The sequence below is a fragment of the Rhamphochromis longiceps genome, linkage group LG6 (assembly GCF_057381845.1).
Source record: "Rhamphochromis longiceps isolate RC_006_pf linkage group LG6, R_longiceps_female_GT1.1, whole genome shotgun sequence".
In the NCBI taxonomy this organism is placed as follows: Eukaryota; Metazoa; Chordata; class Actinopteri; order Cichliformes; family Cichlidae; genus Rhamphochromis; species Rhamphochromis longiceps.
In genome coordinates this window covers 27,087,915-27,110,277 of record NC_140562.1, presented here as the reverse complement: position 1 = coordinate 27,110,277, position 22,363 = coordinate 27,087,915, and the positions used below count along the sequence as shown (strand labels likewise).

Sequence of the window (22,363 nt, the reverse complement as noted above, 5' to 3'; positions counted from 1 at the left end):
CAGGTTATCCCCAACATTATCCCAGCTGATATGATGTTGCATTGTTACTTTGTGCAATACGGTGCTGAAACCAGGTATCTTGTTAGGTGATGTCATTTGTTAGGTAAATGTGTGAACCACTAGGCTGTGGAGCCACACATAGCTAGGGACTCTATGGCTTGAACTTATACTTCAGTATTTAGTATACAAAACTACAGACTTTTGTTGTGATAACTGGTATATTGTACTACTTAACATTGATAACATCCTATAATAGGATGGGAGTCTCTTTCAAGTATTTATTTTCCATTTGCCTCAAGGCCTCTTTTTAATTAAAATGAAAAGCAAGATGACATCATGTGTTCCCAAGGGACTTGGGTAGAACTTCAAAGAGGGGAAAAGGGGAAAGCTATAAATTCAGGTACTGGCCATTTGCAAGGTACTGTAGCGGCTATCTTACCAACCCTCATCTATCACAGGGAGGCAGTGAATGTTGGTTGTAGCTGGAGGCATTGCATTGTACTGATGGCTTTTACATATAACACTTCATAAACCCTGGCATCAGTTACGGGAAGTGAATAATGAATTTATTGACGTGAGCAGTTGCTTACACTGCATTACTGGCCATCTAGCTTTTCTTAAAGTGTTCATAATTTATTTGGGAAAAGAAAGAAGTTGAAGGTTGTGGCATTGTGTAACAAAAAATAAAAGCTTAAGCAATCAGTTAATGTAGCACTGCTGTTTGCCTTTAGTGTTGCTGCCTGTCTGTGAGGGTGTGTGTATTGGGGGCTTTAGTGCGGTTGCACAACACTAACAAACAAATGGAGCAAGTCATGTTACGTGTAAATGAGCTGAGTGACTAATGAGATTTTTCCATTTTGTGCTTCATTTGCAACAGGGTGTGGTCCTTTTGACTTCCTCTTTCTTCATTTGACTTTCTCTTTATATAATAATGTATCAAGGTTATGTCATGTCTACAATGTGCCCTTCTATTCAATCTCATCTCATTTCAGCCCCTCCCACCAAGCATCCGAGTTTTATTTCTTAGTGTGTGTTTGGGTGTGGCATGATCTGGAGTCTTAACTGCCTGCTTTGTTTGCTTGCTATTAAATTTGACTCTGTATGATTTGGTTTTGGAAAAAACAGGGACGGTGATGGAGAGCAAGCATGTGTGCTGTGTATTTTATGGTGCTGACCTTTCTTAAGCACTAAAAGAGGCTTTCAAAAAGACATGGCATTTAGGAACTGTCTCTGAGGCAGTCCATTACTGCTTCAGCCATGTATTTTATTAATTCTGTTACACAAACATAAACAGGCTAACAATTTAGCTATTAGACATAAAAAATAGAAATATCAACCTTTTAAGTGGAAAGTCAGCATATCAAAGCAAAAAAAAAAAAAAAATCAACTTCTCTTCAATGCAAAATCATATTTTGATCATTTTTAAAAAAAACTGTATGTTTTACAGGATCCTCTCTCACAAGTAAAAATAAAGTGCTCTGCTATTGAAAGAAGTATTTAGAACTCAAGTGTAGTTGCTGTGCACCCACAGATGCAACAGATTTATGAAACAAAATAACTATTAGTGACTTTGCTCATGCCAAGGTTGCTTGTTTGTGACTGGCTCTGAACTCTATAGCTTTAGCCACTTTGCCTTTGTTAGTTTCTTTAAAATCCACGTTTCCATGTTTCGCTAGGTGAAGGTGGTTTAAATGTCTCTTTAGATTTTTTTGTTCTGAACATTTGTGGTGGTCCCCCTGTGATTTTGGCAAACATCGTGTCTTCACTCACAATAAGAAGCCTTAAAGCTAACCACATAGTATCATGTGGTTTGCATGCAACGATTTGCCTACATCACTGTGTGTGTGTTGTACATGCATGAAACAGACCGGCTTGTAATTTGAAATAAGTGAGGCTGACTGACTGGTCATCGGCCTCAGTCGATGCTGTAAATTGGCTATTTTTGGTCTTTGGACAGTTAAGAAGTGAAACTCTGCTATACATAATCTTTTAAAGCATGGTAAAGCCTTAACTTAAATTGAGTTTTTTCTCCAATCTTTCTTATGGAATGATGTCATCTGATAATGAAGGATATTTTACTAAATTAAATATATTGGAAAATACAATATAGTGGTTATTGACATCATGAGTCTTTATATTAGTCCCGGGCCTGAAAATGGTCAAGTTATTCAAAGCTAACAAAGGTTCAAAGTAGAGCTGGGCGATATAACGATATGTATCGCGATATAACTTTTACTCGATAGAGAAATTAAGCTATCGCGATAGACCTCGCCGCTCTCGTCCTCTTAAAAAAAAAAAAAAAAAAAAAAAGGTCAGCCAATCTAAATTAAGTAGCGCAGAGCCGAACCAATCACAGCCGCAGCGTCACCTCGCGTGACTTGTTAGGTACAGCACAAGTGCCAAGCCGCACGTGTGTTTGTTTGGGAAGCAGCCAGCGGAGGAAATGAGTGTGCCGACTAGAAAAATCAACCGAGCGTGACCGAAGAGAAAACAGATGATGGTTCCAATGCCGGAGAGATTGTCGAACGGAAGAGCCATAGAAGTTCCGTAGTGTGAAGGTATTTCGGCTATTTCAAGTCTGACAAAAAACAGAGTAGCATGCACTGTAAATTGTGCCGAAAGCAAGTCTGGAAATACAATAAACTGGTGCATGCGTCACACTGTGCGCCACGTTATTGTTTCGGTGAAATGAATTTCTACAAGACTGTTACTGTTAATTCTACTCTCTGCAGTGTTTAAATGCTTACATATACACACAGTTACTGTCCCTCCACACATACGACTCGGTTCTGCTTCTATGCCCCAGCTTTGTTTACTTTTTCCCACCGAGGCTTCTAGACTTCTGATTGGCCAACATTTCTGCACGGTTAGGAATCTAGCGCCACCTGCTGCTTTGGCATGTTCATAGCAGCGTTTTCCTTCATTTCTGCCTTTATGTGTGGACGGGATTATTTTTTAAAACGAAAACGGAAAATCTCCGTTTTCAAAAATACCCGTGTACGTGTGGACGTAGCCTCAGTCTCTGACTGGAAGCGCTAATTCGTCATTCAGCTTTTGTCAGACTAAAGTAACTGTTAAAACTGTTTGAAAAGCTCAGCTATACAACAAGGAGAGATTGAGAATTTCCTTTTAGTTCTCAGTTTATTTGATATTGACAAAAGTTAGTCAGTTTTGTCTGTTCTTCTGTAAAACAAACTAAGATTTATTTTTAAAATTAATATTTTGTTTCTAAGTGGAATTGACAATTTAGTCTGTTTCGTTTGTTCTGTTTTGAAACTTAAACGCTTTAGCGGCTGCCTTTTGTGTAGTTTGCAATATTTGCCTTTATTTATCTGAAAAAGTCTCATGTTCCTTAAGTACATCTACCCTGTTGAACTTATTATGGGAAATAAATATTTAAATAAAAACAAGCTGCTGATTATTTCACATTTTACTTGTGAGCAACAGCACATTTAAATCTTACAAATATAGTTATTTGGCTTATATCGTGATAGATATCGTTATCGCCTGAAATGAAAAAAACATATCGTGATATGAAAAAATCTCATATCGCCCAGCTCTAGTTCAAAGGGGTTGGCAAAAAAAAGAATCTGGTAGCCATCCCCGATCGCTGTTACAAATTTCAGGGAGGAGATAAAAATTGTGGTTATGAAATATTTAAACGCGTTAAGAAGTCTATATGAGTTTTTTCAAACAGAAAGATCATATCTCCATTAAATCTCAGATGCATTATATGCTGTTAGACACTCTTCTCTGGGAGAACTCTACTAGTCAGCACTGTAGCTCCATTAGCAGGTAGAATAATCGTTATCAACTTGAAGGCCACGTCTTCCATCAAGGATAATGGCCCATCTCACAATTTAAAGAAAGTGATCAAAAACATAATGGCTTATTCCTTTGCTCTTGCTCCTAATGTTTGCTTGTGTTTCATAACATGAGCCCCCCCACGATAAGGATAAGCAGAAGAGATTGGATGGATGGACAGATCGAAGTCCATGGAAGGCAACTATCTTTTTAAAGCCCTGTTGCCTTTTAAAACTGTCAAATTCATTATTAAATAAAAAATCAGCTTGAAAATTAAGCACAAAAATCGAAAAATAAACAGGAACAAATTGAAACATAGATGTAAAGTGTGAATTTGGTTGTTTATAACCCCCCTTTTCATATAAAAATGAGTGTGTGTTCATTTGACAAAGGAGTTGTACAATTCTGCGAACACACACACATTTACAGTTTGAAACATGCGTGTGTGCTCTCTGTCTATCAAAGAATGCTAATGGGCCAAATAAAAGCCTTTGGATCTATAAAAAGGAAAGCAGACCATTAACCCCTCCCCATGTACCAGGTCCACTGGACCAACAGAAACGAGAGCTCACGTCATCCTTCTTTCAGATCGCCCATCAGTGTAACCTGAATCTCAAATGGATAACCGCCACCACACACACACACACACTTCCTCATATACATGTGCATTTGCAGACAAGCAATGATAGCATTATAACTTATTACTGAGGACACTGTTTCTGGATCAGCTAACATGATGATCAATAATTATAGATTTTTGTCTGTTTAATGTGAAATTCAAGAACTCGGGTAATGCCAAGGTTTTTACTTGTAAAACAGAGTTGGCTTTAGTGTACTTAGGGAAGGGAAGGTGTACCCAATGAAGGTACACCTCCAAAAGACTGCACATCTTCGGCAATCCAAACAGAACTTGTTAGTAATTTTACAATAGCTCACTGTAACAAAATGCTACTAGTTGTAAATAACCCCCATCCAGTAAGTATTTCAGTATGTGATACATTTCAAGTAACGATGCATATATATTTAAAATTACAATAGCAAACCAAAAAGTAAAATTGTATTGTGCAGCAGTTCCATTCCATTTGAGACTCCACAATTTCTTATGTCCTGTTAGGATGTCCTGTGACTGGACAGTACCAACTATATTGCTATGTAAAAGTTAATGTAGTTAATGGCGAAATTATCTCTCGTGAAATAAAAAGATTTTGGTTGAATCCATTTCCTGAAAACTCAGACTTTATGTACTGTGCCCGCCTGTTACAAATAAACAAAGGTAATTGCAAATTTATGAAAAATACAATAAAAATAAACATTTTGCATCTGTTTCATTCCCTTGTTAAGGAAGACCAGCCCACCTTTTCTTTTAAGATACAATGATTGAGGAAAACCTCATCTGAGGCTTTGAGAGTATGTTTTTACTGAGCGTAAAATCAAACAATAAATTCATAATCAGGCACTGAGAATATAGTAACCAGCCACATTCTAAAGTATCTGTAACCATAAACTGTTTTAATTTTATGACCATAAATGGTTTGAATAGGTGACCTAGTGAATAGCATGTGCTTGTAATTTCAGTTAAAAACAAGTTTATGCTTGAAAAGAAACCAGAAAAAAATGTACATTACAATTTCAGTTTATTACAATTATTACAGCTGTGTTATTTTTATTCAAGTGAATAAATTAACAAGGAGCCTTAAATTTCTGTTCAAGGTTCCTTGTTCCAAAAACCTAGATCAGAGTAGTATTATTTTGTTTTGAATATTAGTATAATGGATTAATGATGCAAAAATGTCGAGTGTTCTTTTTACTTGTGTTTACTGCCAGTTGTTTTTTCTTCCAATATAAACACTGTTGTTAGGTCAGATTGGGTTCTAAGATCCATACGCTGTTTCCTTAAAAAAAAGATTCTCTTATTCCCTTCATCACCAGCAGAGAGCAGCAAAGGAAAAAGAAATGTGCAGTCTCTCTAAAGGCAGCATTGTCATGGAACTAAATGAAGCAGTCAGGTTCAGTGCACCAGTGTTAAAAAAAAAAAAGGAAAACAACATTATTGCAGTTGTGGAGTGATTCAGCAAATCTGTCCCATTCATGATTACTAGAAGAAATAAATGCTGCTGATGCTGCTGTAGCTGACTGAGTCAGTGAAACCGATCAGGCAGAATGTGTGAACAGAAATAGAGGTGTGAGATTGTGTCCCTGTCACTTGTGCTGAAATTTCAAACTCCTAACATTAGCGGCATTGACAGAGAGAGACCTTGACACCCGTCTGCTTGGAGTGGGCGCGCACACTCACATGCAGGAGCTGTCAACTTCAATTCTATCAGCCACCACTATGGAGGGTGCAATGCAGTTAAGATTCAGACTGACCCACTTTCTCCCGTTTAGGGGGAAGCCTGTAACTTGGTGGTTGGAAGCCACTGTTCTCTGCTCACTGGTCCCCCTCTGGACAGAGTGGTGTGTCCCATTTGCTCTGCTGGCTCACAGTAGGACAGCCTGTACCCAAGTTCACCCTTTTCATGGTCTTGTCTCATTTTTATTTGAACACTTTTTGCATCATTCTTTTCCATTTTTATTTGGAAAAGTCTGTAGTATGTAATAAAAGAAACTAAACGCATACATCATTTAAACTGCGACAAAATAAAAAGTCCTTACAGACTTTATAGATTTATGAACTTGTAAATTGGGGGTTAACCATACCATGACTAGAATATTTACCGTATTTCGACCATTGTAATCCGTCTCATGGTCCTTTCTGACCTATTAAATCTTCACTACACATTTACCTCATTCGCTAAGGATGGAGAGCATTTTCACAGCAGCAGAGGAAGTAGCTGTGTCTGCAGCAGTCAGCTTGCTGTTAGCACACAGCCTCCTTAAATCCCTTACACAATGAAAAATTTCCTGTGACTCTGGCTCACATGCACATTAACACTCATGCAAGGACACGCTCGTACACACTCAGAGCCTTTTGTAGCCACATCTGTTCACATGGAGGGTTTTCATGTACATCTGGGATGGGTAATTCCCTGTTTGTGTGTTGAAATATGTGATGAGGATGAGAGTGTGAGTGGTTCTTATGTTCATTTTTCATCAGCCCTTTTCAGTCATCATCCCTCTTGTTCGTGTTTGATAGGACCATACGAGGGGAGGGATTCATTTTTTGAGCACCTGTAGGTGTGTGTATGCCTGTGTTTTTGTGTGAGGACTGAAATCTAACTGCTGTACAAGGTGGAAGAAAAGAAAACTGAAGAAAGGAAAAAGAGGAATATGCAACAGTTTTTTAAAAATATTTTATTTTTCACTGAATTTGGGTTAACGCTTCTTTAAAGTCTTTTTTTCAGTCATTTCGGAGTAATTAGTCAATATTTCTCTGTTTTTTCTTTTAGTATTAGCATAATGCTGATGCAAAACAAGGCCTAATAACTTTTTATAATTTATATAGTATGGCATTTTTTTTGACAAATATAAAAAGTGAAGGTGTTTAGTTTGCTTTAGGCAGAATTTATAAACTTTAGCACCAAGGAAAACACACAGAAAAGTAGAAGGGTGAAGTCATGGCCCACGCTGCAGCCCATCTTAAGAAAGCTCGCGAGCTTGAGCAACACCCAGACTACAGGGCTTTGCAGAAAGCCAGGGAGAAGAGGAGACGGCAGCGGGAAAGAGCTGAACGAAAGCGTCAGGTAAAATCTGTCACACGTGGTGTGTATCATGACAATTTCATTACCACATTCTGTGGTGGCCTTATCGTACGCTTTGGTGTTACTGTAGGACAACATGAAAAGGGGCTGTGGGATTTGCACAGATGTGGAGGTGGTTGAAATCGCACTAGGTAACGGATAAAGTCAAAGAAATAGTACTGTACCACTGTCTACCATAAATAGTATAATCTTTTTAAAAGATTTTCACCGTTTTTGTTTTAACCTTCATGGTTAAAACAAGGTTAACCATGAGGTTAACCTAATCAAACACTTAAATCACCACCATGAACATTTATAAGAAAGTAACCAAGGCAAAGGGACTAAAGCTAAAGCCCCTAGCAATACTAGTGCACATATGTTCATAAGTGACCTCGTGTACACAAAGCAGCTGTTAATGAGACATTCGTGATAATAAGTAGAGTTTTGATTTTCATCCAGTGTAAGCATACTTGTGTTGTCCTTCATTACATGACTGACTCCAGGCGAATCTGTGCAAATCCTGTACGGATACAGAGATTACAGCTGGATCTCAATCAATCCAATCTCTGCCTGTGGAGTTTGGCAAACAGCTGAATCAGGCAGGCAGACGAGTAAAAACTCAAAGTGGAGACTGAAGAATACACACACACACACACAAAACGAGTTCTGTGTAGTGAAAAATTCTATGTAAGGTTGAAATTAGATTGCTTGTACTAACCGGATCTGACTTGGTCCATTTTTCAGTGGTTTCTGTCAGCCTCCCATATGTCCCGTTATGCATGAGCAACACATGTACAGCAGCACAGCCAAACAGTTGCATACACACTCACAGCCACACACTAACATGTCATTAGTGTTGTAAAGACTCACTTCTTGATGCATTCTCAATCATCCAGGTAAGTAAATCTCCAAAGGTTGATTCTGTTCATCTGGACGTTTCGTCACTCATCCAAGTGACTTCTTCAGTCTCAGCTGACTGCAGGTTTCCCCAAGCTTATAAACAGTACTGTTTATAAGGTTGGGGATAAACAGTACTGTCAACTTTTGGAGGTAAAGTCTCACTGTTCACTACCATGAAAAACCTTTGTAACAGCAAACCTAATCAAACACTTAAATCACCACCATGAACATTTATAAGAAAGTAACCAAGGCAAAGGGACTAAAGCTAAAGCCGTCCAGAGCTCAGAGCCAATCCAAGCCAGCAGCCTCGGTATGAGCAAAGGATCGGAGGAGTTATGTAGACAATTATAGAGATGAGTAAAAATGAAGGAAGGGCTGAAAGCCTGTTATGAACATGCTGAAAAAAGATGAAAGGTTTTTTGTTGTTGTTGTTATATAAATCTGTTGCTTTTGTTTGGTAAGGAAAAATATATCAGACATTTCAGTTAACTATTTATGCTTCAGCTAATTTTGCTTTGAAGAACAGTTATAGTTCTTAGAAAGAAGAGAATCAGAATCATCAAAAATATGTATTACCATGTCAGACTTGCAAAAAAACATGGAATTGGCCAAAGAAATCTCAATTAGTGCATTTCTTATTTAAATCTTTTTATTGCTGTGTTCCATTTTTAATTTTGTCTCAGAATCCTGACCCTTGGTGTTCCTGAAAGCACCGTAGGCCATGTGGTCTACATTCTGAGTGAAACCCAGCTGTTATGCACCCTACCATGAACACACACACACCCATCAGTGGGTTGTGTCTGTGGAACTGAAGGTCTAGAATGGTAAAAATAGCTAAGACAGGAGAAACAGTAAGGGTTAAATGTTTATGGCTGCAGTTGTTATCTTACTGCGAGAGAGGAGAGGCAGCGGAAGAGTAGGCAGGACTGGGCCTTGACCACAGTACATCGTACATTAAGTCAGAGCTAGAGGCTGATCCTCAGCTTGCACTGTGATAAAAGGGAACAACAAGGAAATGTAGTAGAATTAATTAGAAAAGGAAGCAAGATTTGGTAATTTATTAAATATGTTTGAACCAAAGATATGTACAAATTTATTGGACTGTAGGATTAAAGGATGCCAGTAATCAGGAGTGTACTGAGAGATGCAAAGTGAGAAACTGCAAGAATTTGACAAAGTGGCCAAAGAGAGTAAAGAAAGGCGACAATATTCAGGTAAAGCTGTGAATTCTTTTCCTGTCTGAATGGTAACCATGGGAAATGCAGCAACATGTAAGATATGTGGATCAGATAAAGCTTCAAAGACCGTTGGGATTGACTATGCCTCAAATCAACATACTGATTACTACAAGGCTGCTGACACTGGATCTAACGTTGATGATTTACTGGTAAGAGATGGAAAAAGCAGACTTGGGTTGTTATAATTTCTTTTTCTGCTAATGTCCTTTTTTGTCAGAAACAAACATGTTTGTTTGTCCCGTGTTCAGCAAATGAAAATAAAATAAACAATAAAAGCAAAGGTGAATCAAATAGACCAATACAGCAAGGCTGGGATGGTCCATTTGGTAAAGTAAATCCATTGGGCATCTTTCTTTGCCTTTAGACAACAATTCTGATGGCAAAAGAACCAAACGGGACAGGCAAAAAAAAAAAGAAGAAACAAACATGTTAATGTCTGATGGTTTGCTTGGGATTGTGCGACATTGCACGTGAAGGGTAATCCACATAGGGGGTGTGGTATGATTGTTGACATGTATTGCGAAGTTTGATGACCTTACAAGTTAACTTCCAGTGGTGATTGACTGACACTTTAACACTTTAACCTTGCTAAAAAGAGGTTAGAAACTCGTTGACACTCTCAAGATAATGAAGACACTACTAATGTTCACATACTGTGATATTCAGCAAATAAAGCGATACATCGGTATATTTTGATTATTCAAATATCAGATGTCATGCAATGAAAAATTCTATTTTGGGCCAAAATCATTACAGAGGTAATGACAGGCCATCGTCAGAAAGTCATCACTTCCTTTGACTTTGTTTTGTTTTTTTGTTTGCTGTTAAAATTGGTTGTTAAATTTCTGTTCATTAAGCTGCAGTGATTATGATTGTCTGCAGTAAACAAATGTTAGATGTTTTATTAATATAAGATTTTTCTTTTAATTCTGATACTGCCTTAAAAATATAACACTATTTGGTAAGATTTATATTTAATCCAACTCAGAAAAGAGTGCTATTCCTCTTACATTTTTTTTAAAGAGCAAGAGGAAAACACAATTTACATTTAAAACTTAAATTTGCTGTGTACATGCACATAAAGACAGTCTGTCATTAACTGTTGATCAGGCAGTAACGAACAATTCTAACAAAAAATGAACACATTTTGAATAAAATGAAAACAAGTCTTACACCAGGAGAACAAGAAATGCTGGAAGGCTTGAGATCAAACAGTAACAGATTGGGAACAAGTGCGGCAGTTTAACGCAGGTGATATTTATCAGTGCAGGACAGACAAAAATGGAGGAAAAAATAGTAAAGACACAAGTAAAACTAAAAAAAAGACACCAGGAATGGCTAAATAAAACAAATAAACTTAAGCCTGAACAAAAAAAAAAAAACACGACATCAAAATGCAAATTTAGTATGACAACATGATGTAGGGATCAAGGTTAGAATCTCCATGAAATGAATGTAAGTCAACATAATGTCCTCTGGCAATGTGGAAACGTGACTCTGTGTGTGCATGTGTGTGTGTGCACGCGTGCGCAGCTGCTTTGTGATGGTTACATTTAGAGTAGCCTAGTAGGCCACTGATACTGTACAAGCAGCTATTTAGCCATATAAAAACACATGATTGACCCTTTATTTTATGTTTTCACATTAAAAGAGCTTTAAGGAACAAACCCATTGTGTGTGTGTGTGTGTGTGTGTGTGTGTGTGTGTGTGTGTGTGTGTGTGTGTGTGTGTGTGTGTGTGTGTGTGTGTGTGTGTGTGTGTGTGTGTGTGTGTGTGTGTGTGAGAGAGAGAGAAAAATACTGTTTTGTCTTTTTGTCTGATAAATGGAATGTGGCCTTTAATGTTGTTACTATAATATTGCATATATGTGGCACTTTTATCAGAATGACACAGTAACAAAATAAATTAGAAACATTTGCTTATTTACCTGTTATTAATATTACCCTAATTTCTGTTTTATCTCTGTAGTCGGACAGTAACACCAGTTTCCTCCGGGCTGCCAGAGCTGGAAACATTGACAAAGTCCTTGAATTCCTGAAGAACGGGGTTGACATCAGCACATGTAACCAGGTAAGAAAACTTAAACAACATCGGATTTTGTTTGAATTCTTGTATGCAGTTACATTAATTTGAAGAGAGGCGATAAAAATAAAAACTGTGACAAATTTTCAGGTTTTATGGAGTTATATTTTTCAAAACTCCATCTTTGTGTTTTTAATTTTAAATAATACTTTTTAAGTTTTTAGTTTTTTTTTTTAATCTAAATATTTATTACAACTTTCCAGAACTGATATAGCAATTGTGTGAAATAATATCTAAAATCTGCTGTTTAGTGCTTCAATGCAAGCTACTGTCAAACCTGCTCAAGCTAACCTTTGCCCTGCCGTGTCATGATGGCTTCAAATTCAAATTCAAATTCAAATTTTATTTGTCACGTACACAGTCATACACAGTACGATATGTAGTGAAATGCTTGGACAACATCACACAGCGAGTACCTTAACCTGCCATATCCCTTTACATACTCACAGCTACCCTCATAGCTACAATTACTCCCCCCCCCACCCATTCTTCCCCCCAATCTCAGCAGCTTTTGAAAAGGTCTGTCTCCGTGACAGCTGTTCTCGTCCCCTCCCCATACTCGCCCTGTCCCACATTCCGCCGAAGGGGAGGGATTGGAGAGGTTAAAATATTTCCCCCTACTCCTCTCTCCTGTCTACGTCAATGTGATTTACAGAAGTCACAAGACAGCCTAAAGGAGTGAGGCTACGTGAGCGTATGTGTTGTGTGTGTGTGCGTGCATATCGTTATTTTTTACTGTGTCATTGCTTGACTGTTATAGCTGGTTTGCAGCTATAAAAAGCCAACCCGTAGCTCTGCTGTTTGTTATCATGGGCACCATGGGCTCTGTTTTGTGCCCCGAGAGGGAAGCCTGAATATAGAAAGCTGTGCACACACTAATCTTCACATACACATACACACAGACATGTACATAGGCACACACACCTCCTGTCCTGCAACAGGAGAGCCTTGCCCTAATAGGATTTCTCGGTGGTCAGATGATCAAATTTGAGACCTTGTCAAGTGACCAAAAAATGTAAGGGACATTTTTATACATATCCCAGTTATTCCCTCATTATTGTGTGTGTAGAGGCCAGTATAATGTGCAGTGAATGTAATTTTGGACCTAAGCACGTTAAATATCTCCCAGCACATATGAACATAAGCTATAGACTTTATTTTATTCCAGTGATGTGTAAGTAAACCAAATTAAAGTTATAACATGCACATAAATGCATTACTTTTTTTCTCTTAGTGTTTTCAATAGCCAAATGTAAAATAATATAAAATAATGTGTGCATCTTCCCACGTGTGTATTTGTCTCTAATTCTGATTGCACGTGCTTAAATACATAATCATACATTCACAGATTCACAGATCATTTCTACACTTTTTCCACCTACAGATATATGCTGTGTTACAGGCAGGGAAGTCTGTTGTGTCTTTACCTTTTTACTCACAAATTTTAAGAGGAAAGACATTGACAGTATGGTTAAGTTAAAGCACACATCACTGGTCTTAATTTGTGCTGAATGTGTATGACAGCTGATGAGTGATGTCTCTAGAATGATTTTGTTAAGTCAAAGCACAACAGGCAGTGACATGACCGTACTGGAAGTGATGGCATGAGCCCAGGATTAATGCTTTTGATTACTGCAGTAAGATTAAAAAAAAAAAAAAAAAAATCACAATAATTCTGTGCATAAATGCAAATTTTCTCCAAAGACTTGAACGAATCACGGAAAAGCATCATTATCACAAAGCCATTATCTGAAATAATGTCCGATAATGAGTCATTAGAGTTAGTAGTCTATTGACAAGAGCCGGATAATGTGACATTGCAGTTGAATGACCCAATTTCCTTTTGCTTGTTTTAATGCGTTTCCGATTACCGTTCACAATGCAATCAAATACAGGAACTGTAGCTTAGTATTTTATCATGTTTAATGTTATTCATGGTTTCTTTAAAAAGTCTATCCATTCACAAAACACCACAAGAAGCTGCAAATGTCACACACTAAGTCATGCACATATTTTGAGTATCGCCCTTGGTGCTATATTCATTAATAACTGAAGAGTAAAAACCTAGAAAGCACGAAGAGAGTGGCAAGGGCCAGAAACTGGCGCCAAGGGCAGAAGGCTGCGTATATTCCTAGCTTGCCAAAGCCACTGTCATACTATGATTCTCCATTGCACAGATTTTATGAATGAGATGTATAAATAAAGTTGTAATGTTTTTTACAGATGATGTTTGTTCTTCCAGTTTTTAAGCATGGTGTGTTTGAGTTTTAGGATTTCAAAAGAGAATGAGTCACTACAGCTTATTCTGCATTTTAATACAATATGCCTATGTGCTTGTATTTGCGTGTTAGGAGTGTGTATAAGAACTGTTTCGCTCTTCACAATTAAAGGCCAGATTTCCCTTCTAATCTACTTAAAATTTTAATCCTTGGTGAGTAATATTACTCTTTACTTTAATCCGCATGCATTTACATTATTTGCTCCAAAATCTATCCCACTGTGACATTTATGACATTTACATTATTTCCTCCAACATCTTTCCCCTGTGACATTTGAGACAATAAAACGGCACCAAGTAAGCATGGTTGTTTATACCATGTGTGCTTATAACAAAGGTCAGCGGTCAAAGCAGCTTGAATGACAATCTGCGCTGGATGAAGCTCAACATTTTGTCTCCTGCTAGGGGAAGCAACAAAGTGCCAGGGATCACGATGTCCATTAGCTAAATGAAGCTTTTAGGAACAACTGAGCTCAGAGGGAAAGGAGATTTAGATCGGTTTGTGTGACTGTGTGTGTGTTTTGTAGGGTTTTCTTGTCTCTCCTGAAATACATAATGGCTGAAATGTGGCTGAAAGTATGATTATTTTGTGCCGTGTCAGTGAGTCTATCATTTCAGAACTGAAGTATAACTGAGGCTGGACTTTCTGCTTCTCAAATGTCAGCAAAGAGCATCTGATATAGCCTAGACTATTTTTTTCTCTTTTCATTCGTTGCCAGTTCAGTGGAAAAAGTCACAGATGGACTAACTGCATACTGATTTAAAATATACTGAAGTGATGATGATATTAGAAGGTTTGGCCATGCGACCGGACAAACATGATATGCAGTGTGATCATTGTGGAAGTGATAATGACAATTTAAAAAAATCAGCAAAAACATATATTAAAATTTAAAGTCTTTACTTATCAAAAGTGAGTGCTTGCTATGATGAGTCAGTTGCAGACCTTGCAGACCTGCGTGATGATGATTTAAGTGTTTGATTAGACTTGATTAGACCATGAGGAGCTTTCACACTTTAAGCGACTGTGCTGTGAGAGCATGTGTGACTATTTTAGCGTGATGCAGTGTGACCAACTCATAATCTGACATACATGAAACTGATTGAGAATGTGTCATAGACTGTCGATCGGTGGATCTCTGCAGATTTGATTAAGACACATAACAGACACTGGTCTAGTGCCATTTGTGCCGCTTTACTCGTAGCTCATTAGAAACCGTTTGCACAAACTGAAGGCATTTATGCCTTCTTAGGTTTTATGGATGTACCATAGTGATACGAACTATGTGTCATTTTTCACTCTTTTTAAAGTCATGTTATAAATCACTCAGCCAGACAGTCACTGATATACTTTGGCCTTTGAGGAATGCCCCCCTTTTTATTTTAAAGGCTGACATTTTCAGTTGCTTCTAAATATGATTATCTATGTTTGGATGTGTGTTTGGGTTCCCTCTATGACTGTGCAGAAATATGACACCCTCTTTGGCTGTTTGGCATTTAGCAACTCGCGAGAAAGAAAGAGAGGGCGTGTTTCTATTTGTGTGTGAATGTATATGCATGATGTACATGTGCTATGGAGGGGAAAAGGCAATGATAGAGGGGTTAGCAACAGCTCCTCTTTTATATCACTGCCCAAAAAGCATCCAGAGCTTAGAGGCACATTTCCTCGCTGTCATTCATCTGAATTAGCCTGCAGGAAGAGGACAGAGCACATAAACCTAGAAAGCTGGTTCTAAACCAGTATAGAGGAAGCAGGAGGTGGAGGACTGGTTGGAGTTCCATCACCAAAGACAAAAGAAAACAGAGCAAAGGATTCATGAAGGCACAGAATACCCAAAGGAGCGGGCATTTTGAAAGATAAAAAAAGAGCAAAATTTCAAAGATCCAAAGCACAGGATGGAAGAAAAGGAGGACGAGGTGAATGGTTTTTGTTTTGTTTAGAGTTTGTTTCTGTGTGTAAATGTCAGCGTCAGAAGAGGTACTGTGAGTTTTCGAGTGGGGATAAATCAGTTGTGTTGTAAGGGCTTGTTGGAGTGCAACATTTGAGGTCTGCTCTCCTCTTGTGCTGCTATAGTTCCTGTTGATAAATCTGAGGTGAGGCCTTTGTTATGAGCGAATTGAACTGTGAAAAATCAGCCAGTTTTTTTAACCCAAATAGTTTTTCTTCTGTTTCCATTCTTAAATGTCAATCTCTCCAACTGTGAATGAAATGAATGCCATAAATCATGTACAGTATAATGCAATGTCAAGTTGGATTATACCTTCATAAGTGACTATAAACTTAATCAAGATTTTTTATTGTTGCCAATTTTACAAAAATTCACACTTGTACTATAGTTTTCCTTTTTTGCAGGAGTATACATGATTCCATTAGATTGTTATTGAGCCAATTTCCAGTAGATATCGCTTTATGTCCTGTAATGTTGGTATGCCTTATCTTTGATACAGGGGGGTTGTAATATGATTCCCTGAGCACCACGCAGTTTCATTTTTTCTTCACGTGTTTTCTTGAAATCTTCTCTTGTTTTCTGTTTAGAATGGTCTCAATGCGTTACACCTGGCGGCTAAGGAGGGGCACAAGGAATTGGTGGAGGAACTGCTACAGAGAGGAGCATCTGTTGACTCTTCCACCAAGGTACACACATGATTTAGCTTTATAGGGTCTTTAATTGATATATTTCAGTTAATATAATTGTTGCTTTAATCGCTCACTATATATCTAATGGGTTTTTCTTTGGCTTGCATTGGCAAAGATAACTTTTTAAAGATAAAGCTAAATTTTTAAAAGAGGGAAAAAAAGATAAGAAAATTATTTTAACCAAAGGAGAAAGAAGGAGATGATGGAAAGGAATTAAATAAGTTGTAAAATACCATAAAAATCATTCCTTCTTTAGTGAATTAAGGAGCCATTGGGGTGGATATGAGGGTGATTTAAGATGATTATGAGAGTTTGATTGTTTGTTTCTTCAGACATTCAGTTTTATTAATTAATAAAATATTAATAATTGTATCATATATAAACTTAGCACAATGAGTCAGGAAATTTTTGATTGGCTGATGACTTGTTTGTTGTAAGAATGTTTCTTGGCAGTAAATGTTGGAAGCCCTGTTTAATTTTTTTCCATTAAATGGTGCCACATTGGTAAGGAAATTGCATTTGTGGGTTGAGCAGCAGAGTTGAGTGTGTCGGTTGCGCCCATGAAAAACCTCTCTGCCAATCCCAAACAGCTTCTTCTACTAATGACTTGTGCTTTGTGCCTCTGTTGTTAAATTATTATTATTATTATTATATGGCCAATATGTTTTGTATACTCAACTCTGCTGCTCAACCCTTTCCAACAGTATAAGATTTATTGCCAAGAAGCATTGTTACAACAAAGAAATCCTTACTTTTTGTGCTAAGTTTAGATATTGTACCATTCAGTCGGAAGGAGTAAGAGAAGGCGAGAGTGAATGTGTAGTGCGCTTTTTGGCAAGCTGCTTGTTATGTGAGTCTGTGACTGCCTCATGACTCAGGCTCAACAGCTAGCAGCAGTGAACAGCTGACACAGAATCTATCACTCTGCTGTTTGTGTCCTTCGAGTGACTTGAATACGTTTCTTGGAATTAAACCCAACTTTTACATCCTAAACATTAAAGCAGAAATGAAATGTTTGCATAATGTGATTTTAGCCCTGTAACACCAAGTGTATGTATATTTTTTTATATGTGTCAAACATTTCAATAAACATTCATTTTCAAAAATCAGAATTTTCTGGAATTTTCAGGGTTAAGACTGAGGGAGGTAAGAGACGACAGATATTTGGTTGGTGATCTTAACCCTGTTTTCTCTTTGCAGAAAGGAAACACTGCCCTCCATATTGCCTCTTTGGCTGGACAAAAAGAAGTAGTCAAATTGTTGGTGTCAAGAGGAGCAGATGTCAATTCTCAGTCACAGGTGAGAATTAACAAGAACTTTTACAAAATGCATCAGCATGCAACACAAGCAACAAGTATATGATGTGGTTTTGTTTTTGTCTGTATATCTCTTCAGAATGGCTTCACGCCACTCTACATGGCGGCTCAGGAGAATCACTTGGAGGTCGTGCGATACCTCTTGGAAAATGAAGGAAATCAAAGCATTGCAACAGAGGTATGTTTATCTTTCATATTGTTATATATACAATTATTGAAGGTAAAAACAATATGTAATATCTTGCCTATTTTCTTTTCTTTTCTCTATGAAGCGTGTAACCATTTAACTTTTTTTCCCCTGTGCTCCTCCAGGATGGCTTTACTCCACTTGCTATTGCTCTTCAGCAGGGGCACAACTCAGTTGTCTCCTTGTTGTTGGAGCATGACACTAAGGGTAAGGTACGCCTTCCAGCCCTGCACATTGCTGCCCGCAAAGACGACACAAAGTCTGCTGCACTGCTGCTTCAGAATGACCACAACGCTGATGTCCAGTCTAAGGTGAGGGAGGGCAACAGGGACAAGTTACATTTTATTGTTTGTGGGTTCCTTAGGGAACAATAATAAAACGGACAGACCAGGCCTCTCTGAAAATGCTGTATTGTACAGGTCCTTATTTTTTATTTTCAAACTGTGCAAACTTATAAACATACTCAGTGTTTTAAATTAAAAAAAAATACTGAGTGTTTCCCCTAACAGCCCTTCACCCTATTCCCCTTTTCTCTCTCTATGCATCATAACCAGATGATGGTCAATAGAACCACAGAGGTATACAGACTTATCACCTCCTCCTTTGATTCTGAATTTTGTCACTTCTGACTAGGGATGGGTATCGTTTAGGTTTTATCCGATACCGGTGCCAAATCGGTACTTTTGAAACGGTGCCGGTGCTCAAACGGTGCTCAAACCGGTGCTTAAAGAATGGAGAACACAAAATTGGTCCAAAAACCTCTCATGTTCAGCTGGTTTTTTGTAAAAAGATAACAATGTTAGCCTTTTCTGCAGCTATGGGGCATATATGGTATCACTCTTGGCTGGAAGCAGTGCTTAAACAATGGAAAAAACACAAACTTTGTCCTAAACCTCTCATGTTTAACTGTTTTCCACTTTTTCTTTGGTCATTTTAGCCTTTTTGTCCAGGGTGAAGGGAGTATCTGCCATCAAACAAGAAGACAGCTGCATGTAGCTATGATGATGTTTGCTAGTTCACCTTACATGCATTAATGTAATAACGTGGTTAGCCTACTCAACGTAAATTACACGAACAACATTAAGCTACTCACGCAGAGAAGAACGGCTGCCGCTGCATCATCATCCTCATCATTTCTGCTACACTGGCAGGGCTAGGGGCCAGGACTCTCCTCTTCGGGGTTTTTGGGGGATATTGCTAACTCCGGGTCAGATAACAGGCAACCCACCCGCAGTAGATGTGCTCGATGTGAGGTCTCGCAGCAAGCTATCATACGGCACATTTCTGGGCTTTTAAAAAAAAACGCTATGCGTCGCCAGGTGTCTCATCGGATTTGAGGAGTTACCTCCTTTGACAGTATCACAGTATCACCTTAAAGCACTTGTTGCTGCTGAGTTTGCATATTTTGCTGTGAAGTACAGCCAGACTTTTGACCGCTTCGCCTTGGACATTTTTAATCTGTAGCTCTGCTCTAAAAGAACGCACGTACCTGGCCCCGCCTACTATCCTCGGAAACGTAAAATGATTGGCTAGAAGTGTATCACAGCTCAGGAAAAAAAAAAGCACCGAAATAAAGCACCGAAATGTGCGCTGCTTTTCGGTCTGGTTACTACCGTTTATGTCAGAACCGGTGCCATCATGGCACCGGACACCGGTACCCATCCCTACTTCTGACCATTTTTTTCAGCTCTTTTGTTTTGATCTTGTCCTTACTTATTGAGGACTTTTGTGACATAGGGATACCCTGCATGCCAGAGTTTGCTGTATTAGACACTGCATGGCTGACAGTAAAGCACAATGTGTTTTATTGATAATCCCCAGAGAATGTCAGTTAATTACTGATCATTTATTTTATAGATTTTTGTTGTTATTTTTAATTGATAGGTCATTGAAATGTATTATGTTTACGAATTTTATACTGAACTGATAACCTGAAAGTAAAATCAGCTTTTTCTTTTACTCCTATCTTTCTACGCGTAACTCAGCGCATGTGTGTCCTTGTGCATGTTGATTTACTTCTCTGAAACACTTTGATCTCTGATCTTTAAGTAAACTTTGTTTCTTAATTAAATTGCACCATGTCTATCAGAATGGGAAGGTAAGGAGTGAACCGACCTGCAATTGTGTACTATGAAAATTTATATATATAGCTAATATATAAATGTTCATTTGTCCACCCAAGTAGAAACACATACTTGCGAGCGTCCATAGTGTTGCTTGGTGCTTATGAGTTATGTTTTGTCCTTTATTTCAATATATTTATGTATCCAAAAAACCAAGTTGATTCACCCGTAGTTTTTTTTTAGTAAGCATGGCTGAACTTGAGCAGTTTTGCATGTATTATCTATTGAATGTGCTATTTTGGGATTTGCTCATTTTTATGCTCCTTCTTACACAATGTTTTTCTTTCAGCACGCTCTTTCATCATATTACTACTTCAGCAGAGTCTGCTTCAGTAGAGTCTATTCCTGTATCTAACAATGAAAAGTCTTTCTTACTTTCTTTTGTTCACTTTCATTTTACTTTTCTCCTTTTCGTGATGAGCTGTTCTGCACTCTCTAACCTCTTTTCCTTTCACTCTGTCCCTCTCTATTCTCTCCTTTCCTATCAGAGTGGTTTCACCCCTCTGCACATTGCGGCTCACTATGGTAACGTGAATGTCTCCACCCTGTTGCTGAACAGAGGAGCTGCTGTTGACTTCACAGCCAGGGTACAGCCAAATTCCTGCTGTGTAGCTGTTTTTGATTTTGATCATTATAGAAGGGCATGTTATTTACCATCGTAGTGTTCACTTCTAATAAGCCTTTATTAATACATTTACCTCTAGCCCATTAAACATTACATTTCTTTCTGTATGTTTTACATGCTGTAGTTTTTGATGTACCTTTGTTTCTGTATCTGCCTTGTCAGAATGGAATAACACCTCTACATGTTGCCTCTAAGAGGGGCAACACCAACATGGTGGCCCTGTTATTGGACCGAGGTTCTCAGATAGATGCTAAAACAAGAGTAAGACTCAGATTTTATTAAAACCATAGTGAACAATAAATAAGTGGAATCAACAACTTTCCACGTCCTCTTTCTCAAAATCTTTAAACTGGATTAATGTGTGCGTTTGCTTGTGCATATGTGATTGTTCCGAAGGATGGTTTGACGCCCCTGCACTGTGCAGCCAGGAGTGGACATGATCCTGCAGTTGAGCTTTTGCTGGAAAGAGGAGCCCCCATCCTAGCTAGAACCAAGGTTAGCATATTTGCACTAGTATATCATTTAGAATTTATACAATATGAGTACTATTGTTCCTTTTTATATGCCTTTGGTTTTTATCTCGGCTGCTATTCTTTAAATTTTTTGCCTCCATATAGAATGGACTGTCTCCACTGCACATGTCAGCCCAGGGAGACCACATAGAGTGTGTAAAACTATTGCTGCAACACAAGGCGCCTGTTGATGATGTCACACTCGACTACCTTACCGCGCTGCACGTCGCAGCTCACTGTGGCCACTACAGAGTAACTAAGCTCCTCCTGGACAAGAAGGCCAATCCCAATGCAAGAGCACTGGTAAGGGTTCAAAGAAACAATAAGAGAAGCACCAAAACTGGTATTAACAGAAATTATCATGATATTTACTGATGCACATATTAAGATAAAAAGAGTGACACTATGGATCGTGAATATCTTGCGATTTACTAGTATGCTTATTTATATATATATTTATATATTTCCATATTCTTTCATATAAAATGTTCCTGAGGAATTTCAAACTGCCAACTTGGATTGTGAAGTCAGCATTGATGGTCTGAGTTGGAAATCTGACTTGAGGGGCAGATACAGTTAAAAAATTCTGACTGGGAACACGTATATTCTGACTTTTCACCTTCAAATTAAATGCCTCTTTGGTTTGGAAATGGTCAGAATACAGTTAGTTTTAATGATATATAAGAGTCCCAACAGTAGTAAGCATAGGGTTAATCAGATTATCAGGGGTCAGTTGACCCAAAAAGTTTAATAACTCCTGAAATATAAAATAAGGTTATAAAATTTAAATACTCCAATGCTACCTTTTTACTATAGAGACATGCATATTCCTGCTAATTTTTCTCTTACTGTCTCTACCAGAATGGTTTTACTCCTCTCCACATTGCTTGTAAGAAAAACAGAGTGAAGGTGATGGAGCTGCTGGTCAAATACGGTGCCTCCATACAGGCAATTACTGAGGTGAGATTGTTTTGGTGTGTCAG

The 22,363-nt window shown here is 38.1% G+C and overlaps 1 protein-coding gene across 1 annotated transcript in view; it reads left to right on the top strand.

Annotated features, from left to right (window-relative positions):
* Positions 1–22,363, top strand: part of ank2a (ankyrin 2a, neuronal) — an 88,506-nt gene that overhangs the window by 9,919 nt on the left and 56,224 nt on the right. Inside the window, exons 2-11 of the mRNA XM_085409995.1 lie at positions 11,588–11,689; positions 16,516–16,614; positions 17,818–17,916; positions 18,013–18,111; positions 18,246–18,431; positions 20,732–20,830; positions 21,031–21,129; positions 21,265–21,363; positions 21,486–21,683; positions 22,242–22,340. Coding sequence (XP_085266121.1) covers positions 11,588–11,689; positions 16,516–16,614; positions 17,818–17,916; positions 18,013–18,111; positions 18,246–18,431; positions 20,732–20,830; positions 21,031–21,129; positions 21,265–21,363; positions 21,486–21,683; positions 22,242–22,340 — 1,179 coding nt within the window. The remainder of the gene's footprint in view (positions 1–11,587; positions 11,690–16,515; positions 16,615–17,817; positions 17,917–18,012; positions 18,112–18,245; positions 18,432–20,731; positions 20,831–21,030; positions 21,130–21,264; positions 21,364–21,485; positions 21,684–22,241; positions 22,341–22,363) is intronic.